The following is a 23,092-nucleotide window of genomic DNA, read 5'->3' as shown; positions in this document are numbered from 1 at the left end:
TATATTTTGCCCTGTTGCTTGGATGATTTTAAGTTATGTAACTTGAAACTTTTATAACTGGGGTTATAATTCAAAACCTCTTTTAAGAGGATGTGAGATAATCTTTTTCCCATTTGAATTCAGGCTCCTGCCAAAATCTTATCCGTTACTGATAGGAGGATCAATGGGATGTTGGAGGTTTGGATTTTTTCTCTTATACATGACTGTCTTGCATTGTTCACTATATTAAAAAAAAAAATAAAAAAAAAAAAAAGCAGCAGCTTTCATTTTTGTGGTTAAGCTCTGAGATGTTTGTTATTGGTTAAGAGTAGGTGTTTAATGGAAACCCTGAGACTTGAGCCTTTTGTTTCCACTCACTAAAACCACGAGTACTGTTTTTAATGATCTTGTAAAGCTGTAAAGAAAAGATGCTATTTTTATAAATCTGGAAGGTAAGTGAGACTAACACCAAAGCAGCAAAATATTTAAGGTTGGGTTTTTTTTTTTTCTTCCTTTTAATTGAAGGTTACATGAAAAGTCTCATTCAAAAGGAGTACCTTGCCCCAAGCTATTTCTGGCCTCTGGAACTGCTCTTTTTAGCAGTGCTACAAATTGAATCACCGAGTGCCAGTAGCATTTAAAGCAAATGAGGCTCAATTACATTCTGAGTCAGAAGTACCTGAATTAACCTGCTTTTCAGCAACAGTTGTGTGACCTCTCCTACTGATATTTAAAGACTTTAAGCCCTGTGTGAATGGTAATCTAACACTACTTAAAAGTGATGAGCAGGTTTGTCCGTGCTGAATAGTGTTTGGATTTCTACAACAAAACTATGCTCAGAGGTGTGGAGAAAATCTTGAATAGTATGTTGACTAGCTAATTTTTTATTTTTTTTTTTAACACAGCTCTTACAACAGAGCTGAAACTCTCCAGGCTCGGTGCCATTTCTGCAACAAGCTGCCTCTTAACCTTGGGTGACTCCAGAGCTTTAGTGTACACTAGGTTATGTTAATAAAACACAATTGCAGCCTGTGTCATGGAAACAAGCAGAATAGTTGTCTGTGAAACTTATGTTCTTTATCTTAATATTCCTCTTATTATGACCAGTGAAGCTACTGCAGGGGTAGCCAAAGGAGGATATCTGGCTTAGTTTGGTCCCTGTAAGCTATTTTTGTATCAGCTATTGTAGCATTTACATGATTGCTTCTTTGTTTTGCAGCTCTGGTTCTAGGAGCACTAGGAAACTTAGAGTTATGGTCAGCTACAGCATTCTTTCATCTTCTTTAGATAGCACTTTGCTCAGTGCTATAACCATGATGAGCTGAAAGGATGGTTTTGACTGTATTTGCGTGACTTGCGCTGTCAAGAAACATTGGTTAAATCTAGCTGTGAAGCATTGTTTTTGAAACATAGATAATTTTTAGGTGGATTTAGTATAAGGGAACAATTCCACAGTTTGTTATCACTTGAGTTCCTTATTCCATTTCACCTACTCTCATCATGCCAGACTGTTAGTCTAGTCATCTCGTTGTTAGGATTGCTTAATAGCATTTAAATGTGTAGTTAAAATTTAGGCAATACTTTAGAGATGACTTCCGTTAATGAAGACATACTTAAAAATCTGTGTTACCCTGGTTGTGCCAAAATAAGCTGCTCATGAAACTACACCCAAAAACTTGATAAATCTGTGTGGATGCTAAAAGAGACCGTCTTAAAGTTTCCATCCTCTGTGCTTCCCTGACTCTTTCCCTTATGTTTCCAGGACTGCTTGACCATTTAACAGATCTGGAGCAGCTTTTGGAGCCTGTTAGAAGCTAACATGGGAAGGAAAGGGATTTGTTTTTGACAGGCTTAGGTCCCTGGTGTAGATGACACATGCCAGATCTAGAGCTGGCACAAGAGTAATGGGGAGAGGGCAGTGCTGCCTTTCTGAGAGGCAGTTCTGACTTGCCCCACTGTAAGCCATGCATGAAACTGCACTGAAAAAGCCAGATAGGTAAAGTTCCATTATCTGTCTTCATTGGAGGTAGAATGAAAACGTAAGTCTGAATGTTTCAGTCTTCACAAGGATATGATGGTTAACCCGTGTTAGCTTGTGGTAAGCAATGCAGGTTATTATCTGCTGTCTTAGTAGAGATGAGATTCTCTTGCTGTGGTGTTAAGTCTTGTCTGGAGTATCACGCTTGTAGGTAGTGGCTGTGATATTTGTGTACAGCTTGGGTGTTTTCACTAATCTGTAACAATTCTCTTTTTAGTTCTAGACAGGATGAGTGCAGCTAGACTTAAGCTGTGATCTGGGAGAGAAATGGGGAAAACCTAGGTTATCTTCTATTAGCAACTCCTCAGTCTGCCTACCTCCACTTTTTGGAAGTGGTTGTTATGACTGCAGTGTTGTGATAAGCAGAACAGTGTTTTGACAACTGTTCTCACATGTGCATCTTTTCTCTGAAGTTGATGGTGCCATACGGTTTCTTACTAATGTAGAAATGTTATCACATGGTTGACTGAACAGGTGCCTGAAGTAGAGGAGCTGAATTCTTGAAGCTGATATAGTTTAATAATTCTGTCTGAAAATGTTTGAGAAGAGTGTAACAGGGTACAGAATTATAATAAAGCTCAGGGGGTGAAAAAAATTTTGTCATTGTGGACTCCTGCTGTCTTGAAATGTATGTGCCAGCAAACTAGGTGCTCCACTGCCTTTTGAAATAATATCACAGTAGTCTAGAGATTGTTTTGTATACAACATATGAGATCCCTTCTTGTGATTGTAATATGTTTAAAATGAACTCATGAATTAAAAAAGCAAGCAGATAAGCAACTACATCGGTAGCTTTGTTTAAAAATTCATTAGTTGTTTTCACTGCTCTTGGATGACTTTGCTTTATTAGAGACTACTGTTATGTAAACAGTTATTAACATGAAGCTGTTTGACGTCTATTTTTAAAATGGGGGCAGCATCTACTAAGTGACAAGAAAAACCACCTCCAAATGAAAGAAATTGGGGGGGGGGAGAACACTAAAGAGGAAGTTCTGAGACAAAGTTTTCAAATGGACACTTAAAATATTTGTTTTCTGAATACCTGTGAAGTTCTATGTAAAATGGGATTTTACATTTTACTTTGACTCATTGAAATAGAAGCCTCTTCTTTCCTAGGCTTGGCAGTAGCAGGTGTATTCACTTATACTGCTCTTACAGTATATTTCAGCATTTCCTTGCTATTGCACCTGGGATTTTGGACATACGAGTTTGGGTTGTTTTTTTTTTTAAATCTACTAGGTAGTTTGAAAACAAAACATTTTTGGGAGAGTGAATAGTGTAATGCTAACTATTGAACATAAGGGGAAGGAGGTGTGGAAGAACTTCAGACTGCTGCTCGATTCTAGCTGTGTAAGTCTATCAAAGAAATATTTTCAGTAATATTTTCACACTACACTACAAAAAAACATGCATGCACAGAGCACCCCAAAAGATCCAGCTTTGACAATTTCTGGATCCCCCCCCCCCGAGACAGTCTTTTACAAAAGTTTGCTGGGGGGGAGGGGGGGGCAGAATTATTGAAGGTTGTATTGTAGGTTGGAGGCTGGGGAGCTTTTTTGGACAGTTTTTGACCCGTGTCTCCAGCCAGACTTTAATTCTGCCCTTCTCTGTCTCATTGTTTCACTTTGCAATGGTAGCGTTATTGTCGTGGTAGTGTTACTGACATCAAAGCAGAATTACAGCTGCTGAATCAAGTTGGGAGGGAAGCTCTTACTGGAGAGTGGGTGGCAAGCAACACTTTCTAATTTTTTGTTAGGTTGGGGTTTTTTTATGCTTTCTCTTTCATTGAATTGTGCTGGGTCTTAACTAAATAATTCATGTCTACTTATCTTAGTCTAAGAAATGATGAAGGCATTGCAGTGGCAACAAGATCTTCCCCCGCCTTTCCTAAATTTACTTTTCACCTACCGAACACCTATAGTAGCAGTCAGGTAACTGTAGACTATTCCTGCATGGAAAAGAATGATCCTGGCCTTAGTGATTTTGATCTTTAAAGTGGTTTCTCATTAGCAGATGCCAATCTTATTACTGCTATGATACTTTTGATACTTCAGATCACTAAAAGGTGTATAGAAAAAAAGTTTTGCTTCAGCAGGTTAGGACTCAAAGATGCCTGTTCTTTCACCTGTGCCTATGCAGCTGAAGTGTTTGCAGTCTCCAGAATGCTACCCACTTCCCATTGCTTTCTCTTCTTGAAGTTTACTACTTAAATTAGATGAGCTGTTTGTGTGGCTGATTTGTTGCCCTGTTTCAGTTAAAATGAGGTATTGGTTGTGTAATTGCTGTCCACCCTCATTTCTGGCTGTGTTTATTAAAGACCTACATTTAAAACTGCTAGCGTCAACTGGGGAACAGCTATGCAAACAGTTCAGCTGGAACATCTTAGAAAGGAATGAGTAAGGAAGAATAGTGACTTCTCTAGCTGACACCAAGAGGTAATGTGTGTCTGTACCCTTGAATCTGAAGACTTTTACAGGCTTGTCCTTTTTATCTTTACTATGGCTCCTTTCATGGGTGATCTGATGGCAAGCACTAGCAAATCTGGAGGGGGGGTGTGTTGTGTTGGTTTTTTGGGGTTTTTTGTTTTTTTTAAACCAAGCAAAAAAAAATTTTTTTTTTCCCAATATTGGCTCTTGTATAAACTCTGAAAAACTGTCATAGGAGAGATTAGTCCTCCTGGACACAAAAACTTTAACCTGTTTTTTCTGGTTGTTGTGGTTCAACCCCAGCCAGCAACTAAGCCCCACGCAGCCGCTCCCCCCTCCCCCTCCCAGTGGGATCCCAGAGGATCGGGGGGGGAAGTAAAACTCATGGGCTGAGATAAGAGCAGTTTAATAACTAAAGTAAAATAAAATATAATGCTAACAATAATAATAAAAGTATAATAATAGTAATGAAAAGGAATATAACCAAAAAAGAGAGAAATGAAACCCAAGAAAGGACAAGTGATGCACAATGCAATTGCTCGCCACCCGCTGACCGATGCCCCAGCAGCAATCCACCCCTCCTGGCCAACTCCCCCCAGTTTATATACAGAGCATGACGTTCTATGGTATGCAATATCCCTTTGGCTAGTTGGGGTCAGCTGTCCTGGCCATGCTCTCTTCCAGCTTCTTGTACACCTGCTTGCTGGCAGAGCATGGGAAACTGAAAAGTCCTGAACTTAGGATAAGCGCTACTTAGCAACAACTAAAACATCAGTGTGTTATCAACAGTATTCTCACACTCAATCCAAAACACAGCACTGTACCAGCTACTAAGAAGAAAATTAACTCTATCCCAGCTGAAACCAGGACACTGGTTGTCTGGTATGGATAAGGAAATGTCCTCTGTTTAACTTCCCCAATTACTCAGAAAAGGCCTCAGACTCAGTAATGTCAGAATATAATTCTTCAGGGACACATTAATTGCTTGACCATTAGCTCTAGTTTTCAGATTTGTAATTGTTGCGATTCTTTTGGTTATTTGTGTGTTCAACGGTTCAAACATGTATCTGCTTCTGTGAAAAACAGATGATTTGCTTGCCTCCTTGAGAGCAGGATTGATAGCTCTTGAGTATTTGACCAGTTGAACCAAAGTCCCTCTTCTGAAAACTGTTGTGGATATTTTAAGTGCCTTCTGCCTTTCTTCTGTTGATCTGTTTGGTTCTTCCTTGATTTTTAATCCTGGTTTAATCATTGTGTTACTGTTACAATCATTTGCATTGACAAATGCAAGAACTCTTAATATGAAATGAAAGGAGCACGTTCTAGACATGCTTGTCTGCTATTAACTCCCTAGACTTAATCATCAGTGGGCTTGGGAGTCCTTGTGATTGGTAGAAAAATTTTCCTAGGTAATAGATCATGAAACCGTTTACTATTAAGAGTTGGTCACTTCCCCTTTCTTTTAAATAAGCTGTAAAGGATGTATAATATCAACCAGAAATTATGAAGTTAGTCATATATATCTTCCCTGAAAATTTACTGTTTGAGTCATGTGCAGGTTGTGTGTTTTGGGGGCTGTGAGCAGGGAGGTTTAAGCTTCCTCTGCACACGTTGTCTTCTAATATTCATGGCCATAATGGTACAAGACTAGTGATTGAATGTTGAATGAGAATAAGAGGTCAACAAAACGATATATTAGGTTTCATTCCATTTTTTTTTTCCTGTGAAACACTGGATAAATAACTTTATTCAACAGTTGTCCGTTCTGTAGTAAGACATTAGCTCTTGCCTCACAGGATGTTGTGAAGCTTAAATCATTTTGAATTGCTTTTAGATCCTGTCTTGGGGAGATACTGTGATAGAGTTCTGATGTTGGTGGTTTGGTGGGGTTTTTTTGTTTCCCTTGTGTTACAAGCCAGGAAGCTTCAAATGAGGGATAACATTTTGTCCTTAACCGGCCCCATTTTCCTAAGGTACTTTACAGACTGCCAAATAAGAGACTTTGCATAAAAGTGGATAAACTTCTTCCTTTGTTTTCACAGTCAAAAATTACTGACCATAAAAGAAAGTAAATATTGAATCTGATTTAACTGAGCTTCAGTGAGTTTGGGACAGAATTTTGATGGTGTTCATGATTTTTCTCTTTTTTCTTTTTTTCTTTTTAAAGAGACATTCTATGGCCACTGAAACCCGTTGATGTTTATGTAGCTTTGAAAGAAGGGTGGGAACATGTGTTACACACAAACTTCCAGGATTTGCTGTTGGGTGGGAATTTCTTTTGTTACAGAGCTCTGTCTTCTGGGCAAATGTTCAGCAGTGTTGGGGAGCGTGCATGCGAGCAGGCATGCGCGCAGTGCGGAGGAGGAATGAGGAAGTGAAGCACTTGCCGTCAGTTGATGGTGTACAGCGAAGTTTCGGAAAGCAAACAGGAGGGGAAAAAAAAAATCTCAATCTATCGGAAATACTATTCTGGGCTTATTGTATGTGTTGTTCATGGAGGTCCCCGAGCGGAGGTAAGAAGCTTTTTCTTCTGCCTACTATTCTCTGATCAGGCATGGGCTTTCTCTTTTTAATTTTTTCAGAGGTTTTTCTGTGGAACTGGATATGGAAAACACAGCTAGCATCATTTATCCTTTTCTGTGAACCGTGAAGTTGGCAGTATGGGGTGTTTGTGTGTGTGGCTTCAGCATGCCTTTTGAGAACAAAGTGTTCAGGCTCTATAAACAGCCCATTACTTCTGGCTGGTCAGGGTTTCCCATGGGTTGTCAGGTCAGTTTTTCCCTAAAATGAAATTCAGGACTTTTTAAAGTATTAGGTCCTGCAGTTCTCCTCAGGAAAGAGAAGAAAGATTCTTAAGTGTTCTCAGAAATACTGTTTATTACATAGAGCACACTGGAGTAGAACACCTATGTACTTAAATAGGTCCTGTGAGGCACTGGTGAAAATCGGTGGTGTCTGTTTGGCACTAGGCAAGTATGTAGGGGTCCAGTTGTTGGTTAGGATTGCACTGTGGGTATCTGGTAATCCTTATTAGTTAGGAATTGTTTTACTGTTATCTGTTAATTTCATTTAGGTTGTTGATTTATTTTTAATCTCAAGTGTCAGAGAGATTTTGAAGTAGTTAATGTATCACAGAACCAGTCTCGCAGGAGAGAGAACTGCATCTTTGGCTAAGTTACTTTTTCTCAGAAATGTGTATGTTACTATTGAGGAGTAAGAGTCTTTAAAAGAATTAATAAAATGGTATTTTCTTTATTAGATTAAATTATACATTAGGCAAGAGCTGCCTTTGTGTGAGCAGATCGGTTGGCGAGCCTGAATTTGTTTTGGCAGTGAGGAGCTGCGCTAGTGTTAAGCTTTGCACTAAATAGGATTTCTTATATGTTCACTGTTAACTGCTACAGGAAGTTCTGCTTGTTTTAATTCTGAGTAAGACTCAGCAAAAACGAAACAGCTTCAGGACTAAATTAAAAGCAGACAATAAAAATTACTATTATTCAGAATTTTCATCTTCACATGTCAAGAAGATGATGATATTGTTTGGGTAAGAAAAGCTCAGTGAAATGTCGTAGAGAGATATGTAGAAACACGGGAGCAGGTAATGCTCTTAAGAGCTGTATATACTGAAACGGCAGAAACTGAACAGAGGGTGCCCCGTAGGTGTGCTGAGTCATCTGCCTTAAACTGTAACATGACTTACTGTGGACTGCTGCTGGGAAAGATCAGGGCTAACTTGTGCATGACAAAGTGGCACGTGATATGTCTGTGCTAGTACATGTTAGGTCCAAATAACATGTTTGTGAGAGAAGTCAGTATATACTTGGTACCTGTACTGAAGGACTCGGAAAGCGCGATTAAATTAAAGGGAGTTGAATTTTAACTGAAAGCAGAAGAGTTTTCCTGTATGTCATCATGTGTGAAACTTGATGCCAGTGGATATTGGTACAAAGTGTTCTGCAGTTTAAAACCATCTTATTCTCGAAGGTTGAATCTGCAAAGCTTTCTAGTTACGTGTGGAAGGCTCTGGCCATCACGGACAGAACACATCTTGGACAGGAGACTGTGTTACCCCTCTGCGTTGCAGCCTGGCAGAGTAAGGAATGTGATAGTGTTGAACAGTTGTCCCGGTGGATCCTGTCTTTGAAGCACTGGCAGGGTCCCAGAGGAGACGGGGTCACTGATCTGATTACAGCGTGACATTTCCAGTCTGGGTTGAAGGATGGAATTTCAAGGATTTTTTGGGGGGTGGGGGAGGGCCCAGAAGAGAGGAGAAATTTTTTCAGGTTGTTCTAGCTGTGGATAAAAACAGCTTATGCAGGGCTAAGCAGGAGGAGGAGACTTGCATACAGGTATTTTATGTTTTCAAACTCAGAAATAATGAAATCTGTCTCTGGTCCCAATGTAGTATTCAAGGTCTATGTCATGGGGCATCTTCATTCTTATTTACAGCTTCTTGTCTTCCAGTTTATGTACTGTGAATGTGTCTCTAGTTTTTTGTTTTCTTGGTTTTGACATATCTTTATTTTCCTTGATCATGCACAAAGAAGTGTGTGTATATATATTTAAAGTGGTGGAAGCTAACAGGTGTGAAATAGCGAATTGAAAAGGTGGGTTAAAAATGTCGTAATATTATGGGGAGGGGGATTTTATTTAAATGGGTATGTCTTTTATAAATGTTTGCATTCTTTGGATTTTGCTCACCTCTGGCATAATGCTGGAGAGAAACATTTAAAAAAAAAAAAAGTGTTATACCATGAAAGTGTGAATATGCTTTTCCTACCTTATCTGTACAAGGAAGTGCTCTCTTTCTGTAGTGATGATGGTTCCAGTAGCTGTCTGTGATAATGAAACTGTCTTGTTCCCATCATTTTATTGCCGTTTGTAATCTCTCCTGTTTAAAGTAGCTCTTTGAAGTTAGAGAATGTTTTGTTTCCAGTTATTTCCAAGGTCATAGCAAGTCACAAACGTTGCGAAAAGGCGCACATCTTTCCCAGCTTCACTTCTTAGGTGTATACCCCATCTGTATGCTTTGTGCGGGGGAGAGATTTATGTTGTGTCTCGGCGCTTGACTCTGCTTTCTTATCTGAAGATTGAAGATCCAGCAGGAAAACTGGACTGTTTATGTGGAAAGCCGTGGCAGCAGCAGCAGCAGTACTTGGTTTGGTGCCAGCCTGTATGCATGCAGCTCATGAACTGTCAGTCCCTGTGATGCCGTTCCTGTCTTACGCAGGACCGGAGGAATTCCACAGTTCTGTGCTGATCTGCTTGTGAGATTTATTAGCAGAGCAGGGTTTGTTGCTCAAATAGCTATTCTTTTCTCCTGTGGGGAAAAGGTTGGCTGGATCAAGCCAGTTAGCCATCTGTTCCAGCAGTTAGACTGTGCTGAAATAGATGATTTCCTGAGGTTTCTCCCAGCCGTATTTTCTATTGTCAGTGCTATCTGTGGCCTTCCTCTGGCATTTAGGCACCAGTACACATCCACAGGCGCTGCAGAGACTGGTGAAATGAGGGGTAGGAGAGAAGTCCATCATGGGTAAGGGGGAACTGTCACTCACTGGTGAAACCTGCCTCTAGTGATTCTATCCCCACAGTCAAGGCTGTGCGTTTTCCATTCCCGTGTGATGTGCCTTTCTATTCTGGCAGTTCGGTGCCAGGCTTGGGCTCTTTAGGACCCTTCTGAGAGTTGTGCTTGTGTGTAAGCTTTGCTTCCGTTGTTCTCCAGCCTTTTGAGACCTGCCTTGATAAGGGATCAGGGATGCCACTAATTACTCCCTCCCTCCCCAGACTCCCCAGACTTCTCTTTCAACTGTTGAGATTGTAAATAAATATGACCTGTTTCATTATGCCAGTTGTCTGGAGCGGCCAGAGGTACAGGTAGGAACAATATGTCTCTGTTTTTTGTTTTGGTTTGTTTTTAATTAGTTAACTCATGTTAAAGTTGTGTTCAACTCCTTTTTTCCAGTTCAGAGCCTGGGATGGTGGAGTCTCCATGTCCACATCTACTTTCTAGAGAGCTTCATGTTAGCTTCTGGTTTTAGATTTCCTCAGTTAGTAAGAAACTGCTCTCTTCCTTAATGCTTGGTTAATAACCAGTGTTTCAAATAGACTGTTCAAATTGTTTCTGAATTGCAGATGAGTCTGGGAAATTGTTGGTAGATTTTTTTTTAATACCAGTGTGGTAGAAAGGAAGCAATAGGCTTCAGCTCTTAAATTTTGAACCTCAAATGGTGTTTCATAGCACAGCAATACATACACTAGATTTACCAAGCTGTGTACTGCTCTTTGCAAAAGGATTTTTGTGGAGTTTCAAGGTAATTTCTGTTACAGATTTGGTTTACAAAGAATGATTCTAGCTGGAATACTTGATACCAAGGTTTACTTAAAAATGTATAAAGGGGGCAGGGAGGGGGGGAAGGCTTGGAAATAAATTTCCTGGATGTTTTAGGCAGTTAGCTCAGTCAAGTAACTTATAAGTATACATGTTTTCGTTTGGGTTATGATGGTACAGCAGCAATGGGAATGATTTGGCTGTCTGCTGACAAGATGAAAAAAAATATTGATTTGCTATTAAAGAGGTAATTGGGGGGGGGAGGGCGGGGAACCCTGAACAACCTTGGCAGATCTTCTAGTTGTGCAATGATGGTGTTAGGGTTAACCACATGCAGTGCCTCTTCCTCACTACCACCCTGTCTGGGTAATATTGATTTCTTATTGATTCCTTGTTGGCTGGTAAACAGTGGCTGTGTGGCATTATTGTACGTTTGTCTTTTGAAGATAGAAGTGATGTTTTTCATTAGCTTTAGAACTAAGCTTTAATGTTTCGTTGAAGAAACATGGCTAAAAGCTTAACTAGTAACTCTTCATTGTTTGCCTTGGCAAAACAATGTTAACTGTGAACAGCATTGCACTAAATTCTGGAACAAAAGCCTGAGGCTTTTCAGAGTCTGTTTTAGCATTAGATTTTTGTTGCTGTTTTAAAATGCTTTTATTCTGAATGGCACAAGTCCTAACTTGAAGTTTCTCTCTTTGCCTTTTCTTAGAATTGAGATTTTCTTTTCTTTTTTTTTTTTTTTAATTTTTGAGGTTATTTTTTAAGCTAAAATTTGATAAAAGGTTGCTCTTTTGCTTATATAAGAACTTTCTATCTGAACAGATATTAGCAAGAAAGTGCACACTCTTAGGTGTGAAACCTAAGGTAGTGGTGTGTGGGAAAGAGAAACTAACACGTCTGGGTAGTTGGGCTGGGTGGTGGTGTTGCTTTTGTTGTTTTGCTGCTTGACTTAGAAAAATCTGTTTGGTAGTAAATCTATGTGACCTGCACTGGTTTTTTGCTAACTGGTGATAGAAAGTAAGCCAGACATCAGAAATTTTTTTTATTACAAATTTTCCTTTGGATAATGATTCTTCTTGTATCACTTCATCTGTCTACTCTTTTATATTTCTCCTCACATGCAGAGTTCTGCTTTTATTTATTTTGTCCCAAAGCGAAGTCTTATCTTCCATTCCCTTATAATTAGTAACATTTGATCCTCTTAGCGTTTTGATTCAGACGTGCCAAGTAATAAAGACCTCCCAGGCTCTCCTCTATTGTAGTGTTTCAGTGTAATTTCTCAATGCATTAAAGATGTTACTTTCTCTGTCAATATAATCTCTAGGTAGGCGATGAATGATATAAATCAGGGTTAGAAAAGGGTTCTTGAGAAACAGTTGTCACTCTTCCAGTCCAAAATCACTTCTAGAAATTTTCTTCCTGCTTTTGAAGGATGGAGCTGCTTGGTGGGCAGACTGAGGGGAAGTTATTGATGCTGAATTATACCCAGTAATGCATGGAGATTCCCAGGGTAACTGAGATGTGACCGGTGAAGTCCACGTGGTACAGTGCAGCTCTGTACAGATCAGCTTGTGTGAAGGTGCTGTAGTAGCAGTGCGTAGTATTACCTAGCAACATGCGTGAGCTGTATTGCATGCAGACTGTGTCTGGCTGTACCCTGAGCCATTCATCCATATCTTCTTGAGGCTATGGCAGCTCAGATGTTTCTGCAGAGTCATTGTGTGCCAATCCAGAGCCCACTGAACTCTGAAGAAAGCTTGCTTGTGATAGAGGTTTTGAATGAAGCCTTGTCTAAGCAAAATTATTTAAAGCTCACAATGAATACCGTAAAAAATTGTTTTAGTGGAGTAAGCACAACAGCCCTTCAAAAACTGTCTTTTTTCTTCAAATCTAGTTGATGTTAATTGGCTCATTTGTAAAGAAAAAAGAGAACATAAAAACTAAAAGCTAATTAGTCTTCTAACTTCAATGAGATAACTATCTTGGTTTGTTTTGTCTTTTTTTTTTTTTTTTTTAAGCTGCATAACAGCAGAAATGGTTTTAAGTGGCTTTTCCAGTGCCAGAGACTAGCTGGAATTAAAGCAAGTCATGACTCAGTCCTCTATTTAATGTCAGAACTGCACTTTTAGTTCGGCTATACCTCTACAAGTGGTATTTACCTAGCACAAAGGATTTCACATGCCTGTTCCAGTAGAGAATGCTAACTTTCCGTTTCTGTTTTCTTTTAGGTTATGTTTCACACTATGTGCTGACTGTCTGTACTTACAGAAGATATTTAAAAACAAACAGACTTTTTTTTCAAAGATTTTGATTCCAGTGGAATCTGTGCTTTAGATTTTTGTCTTGTCAATTAACTCCTGAAGCAATGCCTGTACAAGCTCCACAATGGACGGATTTTCTCTCCTGCCCGATTTGCACACAGACTTTCGACGAAACAATCCGGAAGCCCATCAGCTTGGGTTGTGGCCACACTGTCTGCAAGATGTGCCTCAACAAGCTCCACCGTAAGGCATGCCCTTTTGACCAGACCACTATCAATACAGACATTGAACTCCTTCCTGTGAACTCAGCCTTGCTGCAACTAGTGGGTGCTCAGGTATCAGTGCTTTTTTTTTTTTTTTTTTTAAATCTATTTCTATGTTGTTTTCCTTCGTTCTTTTAGAAGGACAAGTCATGAATAAAGAATATGACTCTGTGTTAATGGTGTGTAGATTACACATCTACCTTTTTGTAGACTGACTTTGATGAATATAGGTGTTAGACCTTTGACATGCTGTAGTAGAGGTGCCTGGAACAACAGTTCAAATCTTGATTCTACTGGTCGCTGACTGTGATTTTGTGTTACATCTAATTTAGTGTAACCATGGGCTATCACCAGAACGGGTTGGTTCTGTTCCCTTCCTTCTTCCCTAACTCGTATCTAGCTGTGCTCTGCCAAAAGGATGAACTGGATCCGTGAGCTTATCTGGTGGGAAGCCATTCTTCTGTGGTAGATTACTTGCTTTACCATATTTACCCTACGGACTTGTGATCAGTTGTCCCAAAAGCAGGTGGGGAGAGTAAGGGAAGTGGGACAGACCTCTCTGGTAGGAGCCTTTATACTGCCTTATGTTTAATTTGAAACTGTGCTCTGGAAATGTAACTTCCTGAGCTGACGTGTGAATCTAAATCCATATAGGTGAATGGGGGGAGCCTGCCCGAGACTCCCCTCTCTGCTGGAACGGGTTCTCTTGAGGTCAGCTGAACCAGTGATCTGATAGGGACGAGTACTCCAGTGGCACTGGTACTGATGGCAGCCCGAGGAACGGGGCAGGGATGTGTGGAAAGCAGGATCACCCTGTTCAGTTGCAGCACAGACTTAAATTGATATAAGCTTGTCATGGTTAGATCACTGGTAGTTTCCTGTGACCCATACTTCTAATGGCTGGACAGGATTGTGGACTTGGGGAGAGGAGGGACAATCATGTCTAACTTATGGGTGAGGAGGGACAATCATGTCTAACTTATGGGTGGGGAACAAAAATGTAGATAGGAGGTAGTTATCATAGAGGGGTTATCATTTTCCTTTGTTCTGCTTCTGTGTCTGGGCTCAGCGGAGTTAGAGGCAGCAGAAAATTTGATGAGATCTATAGTTCAGGGAAAAAGGAAGAGCTATGTTTTGGAGGAACTTTAAAAGATGTGGAAGAAGGAAAGATGCTCTTATGATGCTTTTTATTAGGTACTGGGCCCTAGAGATCCAGACCGTGCTTTTGCCACTTCTTTTTTCATTTGGTTTATCAAGTAATATGGCTATTTTGTTGTTGTTCTTTTTTGGTGTATGGCATAGAAGTTATTTCAGAAGTTTTAAAATTGAGTTGTGTTTCTGGCTATGCTAAGTGACTCATCCTGCTCTGCAGGAGAGGGTGACGAGATTGTGTGCTTCCATTTCTGTGATATGTGTATGCCACCATCTTTGAAGAGCTTCCAAGCAGTGTGAAATCTGTGGGTGATGCCATAAATAAATATTGTAATTCTCTTTCTCCCTTATATCTTCTTCCTTTCTCTGTGGAGTTTCTAGAATAGTTCCAGCTGTATCCAAATGTCCACATTTATGATAAATGTCTTTTTCCTCCTGCACTTTTTTGGTTGTTTTGTGTGCATTTGTTAAGCTTTATGACAAGCTATGTGATAGCTTTCACTTGATCGTTGCCTGAATTAAACTTTCCATAAAAACAAGATCCTCTGGAATGAGATGGAAAATCACCCTGCCTCTGTTACAGGTAACTGAGAATTTTATTCTGGTTTTGCTAGTTAGCCAACCAGAGTTTCCTCATCCATATATGCATGAGGTATGAAGAAGGAAGAGTGGATTTATGGTAGTATTGTTTTTGTCTCGAGAGCGCTCTGAACTCTAGGTTCAGACTTTGCACTAATGACAATTTTTGTGCTCCTTTTTATATCTTAAATTTTTATGTGATCAAGATTCATAGGACCTTGTTTCACGGTGACCTTAAAGCTGCAAATGCCACTAAAAGAGACAGTATTCCCTTCTCCCTCATTTGCCACTCATTCCTGTACGTATGCTGCTCACTGCATTCTGATACCTAAACAATAATCGGTGATCTTAACTGGGTTTTTATTACTGACAAACTTTCACCGTAAGAGAAATTTGCACCACTTCACCCCCAGCTCCTATTTTCAATGAGCGTGTGAACGAAATCAGTGTTCAGTATAACTCACTGTCCTTTCTCTTCCCTTTCCCTTCCTGGCACCTGTTGTAGTGATTACTAGACTATGGAGTACTAGAAAATAAGTATACTACTTTGCTGTGAAGAACAGGGAAACAGTTGCTATTTTCCACTAGTCTCTCTAAGGCCTTTTTTTTTTATCTTTTTACAGAAAAAGGCTTGGTTAAGGACCAAGAAAAAAAAGTACTTTTGAGAGACTACAGTAATTTTGAACTCTGTCCCATTAAGAAGGTGGGCTCTCTTTCGTACAGATCAACAAAAATGATCTGTGAGCAGCAAGCCAGCTTATGAAGCATGAGTAGTATCATCAGCTTTAGTGAAACAAAGCCCATTTTCTCGTTCCACTTCTTGGTTTAGTTTCAGGAGGGTGTATGTGTCATTAACGTTCCCTAATCTCCGACAAACCCCTGTACACCTTAATGTGAGTCCATGGAGATGTGTAATACTTTATTTTTAAACGATAAATTCCAAAAAACAGGTTTCATTTTAGAAGGAAATACAGTACAACACAATTAAAGCTTTTATCTGAGGGGGAAAAGAACAGTTTGTTCTTTTCCCTTTGGGGAGGCTTCTGAGAAGTTCACACATTTGTAAGTGTTAAGCGCTTTTTTGCTGGAGGCAGAGGAGGAGACCTGGCAGTTTGAAGAAACAAATCTATTCTGCTGTGACTGGCAGCAACGATAGGATTCCAGGGCAAGTCACGTTGGCTGGCTTTTGCGCAGGCACACTGGATGAAATAAGCAGGACTGTACTTCTGGGAAAAATGTACTAAATTTGTCACGCAGTCACCTGGGAAAGCAGTAACCTATTTCTCTGACGATAGCATTCTCTGTGTAGGTTTCGTCACTTTAATGGTGAAAAGAGTTGGTTTCTTACTTGAATTACAGACTGTTTCTCAGTTTTCCCTCTCCCCACCCCTTTCCAGAAATGAAACCTTTTGCCCAGGTTATAGCCACCCTTGATGTGAAAATTAACTGTTGCAAAGACTCAAATTCCTGCTCCCCCACTGTAGCATGGTACACATCAACAGTGGTTACAGCATCTATTCTGGAAGGTAGTGGTCGGGCAATTCAGCCCACATATAGATAAGTTCAGCCACATAAGATGATGGCGGGGGGGAGAAGGGATTGTAAGGGGAAGATGAGAATTATTATTCCTGGGAGAGCTGGAAATAGCTGAGTACCTAAGCAGGAGCTAAGTGTACTGTGAGGGAAGGGAGGCACAGTGGCCTTGAACACAAATCAAAAAGGCATTCATGGGATACCTTGCTTTTTAAACTTCTTGGGTAAAGAAATCCCTTAAGCTAGTTTCTATGGGAATGAGGTTTTGAATTTTAACTATTCAAGCATCCACATATTACTCACTATATGCAACTATTTTAAACATTCACCAGGCCAGTGTTTTGAAGGTGCATAATCATGGATCTGTCATCTAAGCTCTTCCCTCCTGTTTTTTAACACATGAAACTGCACTGTGCACGTTCCAAACGGGTGACATTAAGTGGCAAAAATTCCTGTGGTGCTTTAATTTCTTTCATAGTCTCCTGCTGGACATGATAAATACAACTCTAGGCATTAGGCAATGGAATCACGTATATGACGAGAGAACGGGTGGAGTGATCTTAATTCACAGCCCTTTCAAAAGGGGAAGATTACAGTTGTAGAGATATTAGCAGCACGTTTGATAATTTTTTTATTGTAATTTTTGTTGAAATGAGGTGCCACAAAAGAGGAATTATCTGTGAAGAAGTTGTCCTTAGGGCAAACTCTTGGGGAACTGAAGACAGCAGGCTTTGGGTTTTATTTGCTTTTTGGGTTTTTTTGGCAGGAAGCAAATCATCCGTTCACGGGAAGGGGGGGAAATATTGGGGGAAACAGTTTTCAAACCAGACAAAAAGGGGTTTGGTCTGTTTAACATGTTGTCATTCTGTGCAATTAGATGTCTAATGGTAATTAGTGACAACTCAAGCTGACATCCTTCATGAAATTACGCTTAAATCACCAATTCAAAATCACTGCCTGGTATGAGATGATGCTTTAGCATTCTTTTCCAGTCCCCTTCCTCATGCCGTCATAAACTGCCTCTTCCCACAGCCACAGGTAGTCGTGCTGATGGGCAGCATTCTACTGCCAGGATATTTGCAGTCATTGCCAAGGCAGATGCATGCAAAACAATCACAAATTTAAAGTAATTAAACAGCTGAGATTATTTTTCCTGTCTTGTTCTAGTCCCCCTTGGGAGGTGTTTATTATATTTTGTAAATATATTTGCAGTGAACACTGTGATAAGGATGTGGTGTCTGAGAGAATGGAACATTGAATGAGGATGAAAATAATGAACTTGCTCTGCAGCGCATCTATTGTGAGGCTCTCAAGAGGCGTTGTAAACAAAAGTGACCATAGGGTCTTGCATGCTATTGAAAGGATATTTTGCAAAGGGGAACTGAAAATGCTTTGGAGTTGAATTATTTCTCAGTTGTCCCTCAGCAATTCCATGACACAGCCAAAATTAAAATTCACTTCTCCTGTGACTTTCATGAATCATGTCTTTACCATTTTTCTCTTGGTAGATGCTGTTCTTTTAATCATTCTGACCCTAAAATATTAAAGTCCTGGAAATGCATATAATAGAACCAGCAAAAGGGCAAATTATTTGTAAGTTTTACTGTGAGATGCATCACGTGAGTGAAGATGAAGTGTGTGTGTGTGGAGAAATACATTCTCTTCTCCTGAAGACGCCTGAAACCACAAAACATGCATCTTATTTTATTGTTCAGTACTACACTTGCTCCAGCTTAAGATGAAAGTTAAACTCTAATCTCTTTCGGGCTCATTTTGCAAACAGTACAGTTGTGCAAGGCTTTTAGATTTTTACACTGAAGCTTCCCTTGCAAAGAGAAGAAATGGGGATGATATGCAGATACAGTGTTGAATAGCTTGATTAACTCTTGCAAGTTTTTCTATGCCAGCTTTTTCCTGGGGGAGGGGGAGGCCTTCTGTTAGTTGCCTAGACAGTCCTTGTGTCTCGCTGGTGGAGTTGTGCTGTGTATGGCATTCCAAACCGCTGCTGTGAATGTGTGCTAAACCTACCTTAATTCAAAATCAAAATCCAGGGCTGAACACGGCTTTCTGTCCCATGCCTGTTCCAAGCCCTCTTTGTCTGCTGGGTGTTGCGATGCTGTAGTTGTATTTCAGGTTGTCGCCGGTGCCAGATTGAATGCTTGCAGGAGTAAATAGGAATTTGCACGAAATATATTACAGCAGTAAATAGAACAGTGACTGTGTAGTCTCTGTCTCGGCACAAATGCATGAGATGCACGTTGTTTGATCAATAAGCCAGTTCTGCTTGTATAACTTCCCAGACGGAAGCAGACTGCTAAAATGGCAGTGGCTTTGAAAGGGAGGTGGAGTATTCTGTTAACATGAAAGCAGATATTGAAGGTGTTAGTATTTGTTTCCCAAATCCCAAGAAGCCAGTCCAGTTGAGGCTGTTGCAACAGTTATGGCTGACCACTGTAAGATACAGTTGCAAAATCTCCTTTTGCTGAAAGCTTTCTTGCTTACAGACCCCCCCCCCCCCCCCCCCCCCCCCCAAAATCCAAAAGACAAACCACCCCAAACAAACACCACCCCATCCCTGAAATTAAAACAAAACCAAAAAACCCCCAAAACTTCACAAGTTAACTGCAATCTGTGAAAAGCATCCAGGCTAACCTTGCTGTCTTTGTGTGATTAAACTTGATTTTGTTTTTCCCCTGTAATAGCAGTAAAAGGGGCGGTGCCTGATCCAGGCTATCTTGATTATGTTAGTTTTGGGGTGGAATCAACTCTTAATTGCAGCTGATATGTTACACTTGGAGACTTCTTTTTGTCACCTGCTGTAAAAGCAAGAGTTATGCAGCTAGTAACTTTTTATTTTGCAGTGTGTGTCAAATGAGCAACTTAGCATGCATAGCTGTCTAAACCTGTAGGAGAAGTGTGATCATATGATTGAAACAGATTACTTTCTGTTAAAATTGATAGGAAAGCTCCTGTCCACATTGGTGGTGGCAACCATATATGTGTGTGTGTGTGTATATATTTTATATATATTCACTACTTCTATTTGCTACTGCCATCATAACGCTACTCTTTACATGGCTGGGTTGCATGCGAAGCTTAGCGGGTTTGTAGCTGTCTAACTCAAGCATTAAAGGCTTGTGATTTTAGATTGAGGGCCTGCGTTGGTCCCTGTAAGCAGCTATGTGGGATTAGCATGCTGTTATTGCCAGTGGGATAGTGAGCGACTTGGAAATAGAAGTTGAAGCCTGAGATCTGTTTGCACTTTGGTAACACAAGCACTTTTTGCATATGCTTAGTCTTCTGAGAAATTCCAGTTGTCTATACTATGATATTGAGTTGATTGCTGAATAGTGATGTTGAGAAACATTAGTACAGTGCTCTATTGCACCCTTAAATTTGTTTAAAGCTTTAACAATTTAACTGGAGGAAAACAAAGAAAATTATAACTTGGGGGGAGGGGTGGTTCAACATCCCTTTGAAAAATCCTGATTTCTGGTGAATGCCTGGATGAAGAAATAAATGCCACAACCAAAAAAAACCGCAACCACCAAAACAAAACAAAAAAACCCCCAAGAATGTAACTGGCCTGTGTCGTCAGATTAATACTTGCAGGGTGTGTTCATATGCAGTGTGTAGGATAACTTAGTCTTGCTGCTTGATAATTGGGTCTAGTCAGAATATGTCCCAAGGGTGTCTTAGTCTATTTGCTGCTAAGTCTTTCTCCCACTAATCCAAGTAGCTCTGATCACTTATCCCTGGATGATTTGAGAGCAGTGAGGCCCTAGATAGGAATCTGTACTTACCTGCAAACCAGGGTTCGTCTGATTTGTTCTGATGGTTGTGGGTTTGGTTTTTTTTTTTTGGCCAGACAGCTTTGGGGATGTCTCAATATGTGTGTTATTTCAGCCAAAGTTTTATAGTTATAAGAAATGCCATGTTTCTCATGTAATATTTTTTGTCATGGAATAAGTCTTCTGCTTCTAATTCCTGTTAGCCACTAAATAAAAGAAGTCTGCTAACCATAAATTCTTTACATTTTTGTCTTCATTTTTGCTGATTTTTTTAAAATGCTATTTGTTCATTAAACCAGCTGAAAAAATGCTTACTAATATAGAAAAAACACAGAAGGGGAACAAAACAGGAAATGCTTGATATTAACAAGCTTGATGTGGTGTTTGTAAGCATGACTGCCACTTATTTATGCATATTCATTATAAATGTACATGTCTTCTCCTTTCAGGTTCCTGAGCAGCAGCCAATTACTTTATGTAGTGGAGCTGAAGATACCAAGCATTATGAGGAGGGCAAGAAATGTGTGGAAGAATTAGCGTTGTACCTCAAACCACTCAGCAGCGCGAGAGGTAGTTCCAGCATTGTTTCCTTTGAAAATGAAAGCTGGAAACGAATACGATGCAAAACAGACTATCCAAATGACCAGTTAGTCTGTTTGAAAAACGGATATAGACCTTGTTTAGAAACAAATTGAAACAACTTTCCTAAGCATTAGGGTTATGCCTTCACCTAAGGGGAGGGGAGGATTTAAAGGCATTTTGTCAAAAACAATACCAAAAAAGGGCCAACGTATTTGGCCGCAGTATAGTAAGTTGAGACAAATTTAGTAAGTTGAGTTGACCTCTGCAGACTAAGTAAAAAGAAAAGTTACGCAGCTTGCTTGTGGAGAAGGAATAAACTGAAATGAGAAAGTTACTGCGTATAGGATATGTAAGAGAAATAAGTAATACTCTGTTTATACAAGATCTTATACAAGAGCTGGGTCAATCTGAGTAAGTTAGCAAAACTGCACTGGGTTCAAGAGTATGGATGTTATCTGTATTACATATGGTGGACTTGGAAAATCTGTCAACCCAAGTAGTAGAGGTGAGCATCGTGGGCATCAGGTTTTCAAAACTGAATTTTTACAAAAAGCTGTCTGAAGCTTTTCCAACTACTACAGTGTGATAGCAGTGTTGCTCTGAGTAGTAGTGGCCCAATGAACAAGCTGTGTGCTGTAGAACAAACTCAGTATGGCAGCCGTATGTCTAGTGAGTCACTTGTTCCTTTAACCTGGTTTCAGTGGCTCCCAGCACGTTTGTGAATCACAGGTTTAGCGTATAATTAAACATCACCCAAACAGTTTTGAACTCGTGCAAGTTCGGTTTGGCTAGGCCAAATCAGTGGAGATATCGGATGTAGATAAAAAACCTAAATGTCTTGTGAAAACAGACAAATGTCAAAGAAGGCAGTGATCCCTGAAGCCCATGAATAAGGGAGGGACTGTAGTATGATCCTACCCTTGAGGAGACACCTGGGAAAGCCGTATGGGAGGGTGCAGGACAGACTTCCAACATGGGGAGAGAATTCATTAGAGGTTCCACCTTCTTAGAGAGCCAAATCAGTCAATCACAAGACTTAAAGCTGTGGGAAAGCTGACTCCCAGGAACTGCGTGCTTTTAATGCTGAGTAAAACAAACTGACAAAAATGAACTTCTGATATGCCTTCTCTAGTGTTCTGTTTAACAAAGTGGACATCAGGAGAACTGGGTTTGCACTTCTACAGTACAGTGGTTGAAGGCTGGCATCAGAAGAGGAGATATGAGGGAGTTTATTTTTTTTTTCCTGCTTCATTTTGTTTTGAAGGTGTGGGTCTTAACAGTACTACTCAGAGCGTGCTAAGTCGTCCCATGCAAAGGAAACTTGTGACATTAGTTCATTGCCAGCTGGTGGAGGAAGAAGGGCGGATCAGAGCCATGCGTGCAGCACGGTCGCTTGGTGAAAGAACAGTCACAGAGCTCATTCTTCAGCATCAAAATCCTCAGCAGCTCTCTTCCAACCTCTGGGCTGCGGTGAGAGCCAGAGGGTGCCAGTTCCTTGGACCAGGTAGGTAACACCACAGTACTACTTCTATACTACAAGCAATTTAGAATTGAGGATTTATAAATGGGTATCAAATTGCCTGAGTGATTTTATTAGACAGTGGCTTAATTTCTTAATAGTAAGTCTTCAAAATTAATGATATATCTGTTGGGCTGCTGTCATGGATTTCCTCGCGTTTTTAGTGCTTTTGCAAGTCTTCTGTAAAATTCAGAATAATGTGTGTCCTTTTGTTCTTGTGATAAGATAAAATGAGAAGTAGTTTCTCACTTGCTATTCTTTGAAGTAAGACCCTTCTAGAAAAAATAAGGTTACTAGAAGTGACTGGACATGACTACTTTTCTGTCTGTAGGGTAATAAACATACAAAACAGTTGTGGGGAGAGATTTTTTTACATTTAGGGGGTGTGTGTATGCATTTTTAAAAAGTTACATACTTAGAAATCAAATTCCTTTTCATAGAATATTAAAATCGCTTTAAAAAAAATTTAATTTCTCGTTACTGAAAATGTAGACTTCACTTGTTGTGGACCAACAAAAATAATGCCTTGAAATATGAAACCAATTTCTTAAAGAAAAAAATAAAGAAGCTTTTCCCCACTGAAACAAATGAAGGAAGACTAACTTTGGGATGCTAACTTTTGCACCACTGCAGGGAAG

At 39.9% G+C, this 23,092-nt stretch overlaps 1 protein-coding gene across 3 annotated transcripts in view; it reads left to right on the top strand.

Moving 5' to 3' along the window:
* Positions 1 to 23,092, top strand: part of RC3H1 (ring finger and CCCH-type domains 1) — an 80,328-nt gene that overhangs the window by 11,285 nt on the left and 45,951 nt on the right. For all 3 annotated transcript variants that reach the window (XM_050901352.1, XM_050901354.1, XM_050901353.1), the window contains exons 2-4: positions 13,003 to 13,370; positions 20,803 to 20,923; positions 22,200 to 22,439. In XM_050901352.1, the coding sequence (XP_050757309.1) occupies positions 13,140 to 13,370; positions 20,803 to 20,923; positions 22,200 to 22,439 (592 nt within the window). In that variant the 5' untranslated portion in view covers positions 13,003 to 13,139. The remainder of the gene's footprint in view (positions 1 to 13,002; positions 13,371 to 20,802; positions 20,924 to 22,199; positions 22,440 to 23,092) is intronic.

The sequence above is a fragment of the Gymnogyps californianus genome, chromosome 8 (assembly GCF_018139145.2).
Source record: "Gymnogyps californianus isolate 813 chromosome 8, ASM1813914v2, whole genome shotgun sequence".
Lineage (NCBI taxonomy): Eukaryota > Metazoa > Chordata > Aves > Accipitriformes > Cathartidae > Gymnogyps > Gymnogyps californianus.
Note: the sequence above shows the minus strand (reverse complement) of the source record. Positions and strands in the feature narration are given on the sequence as shown.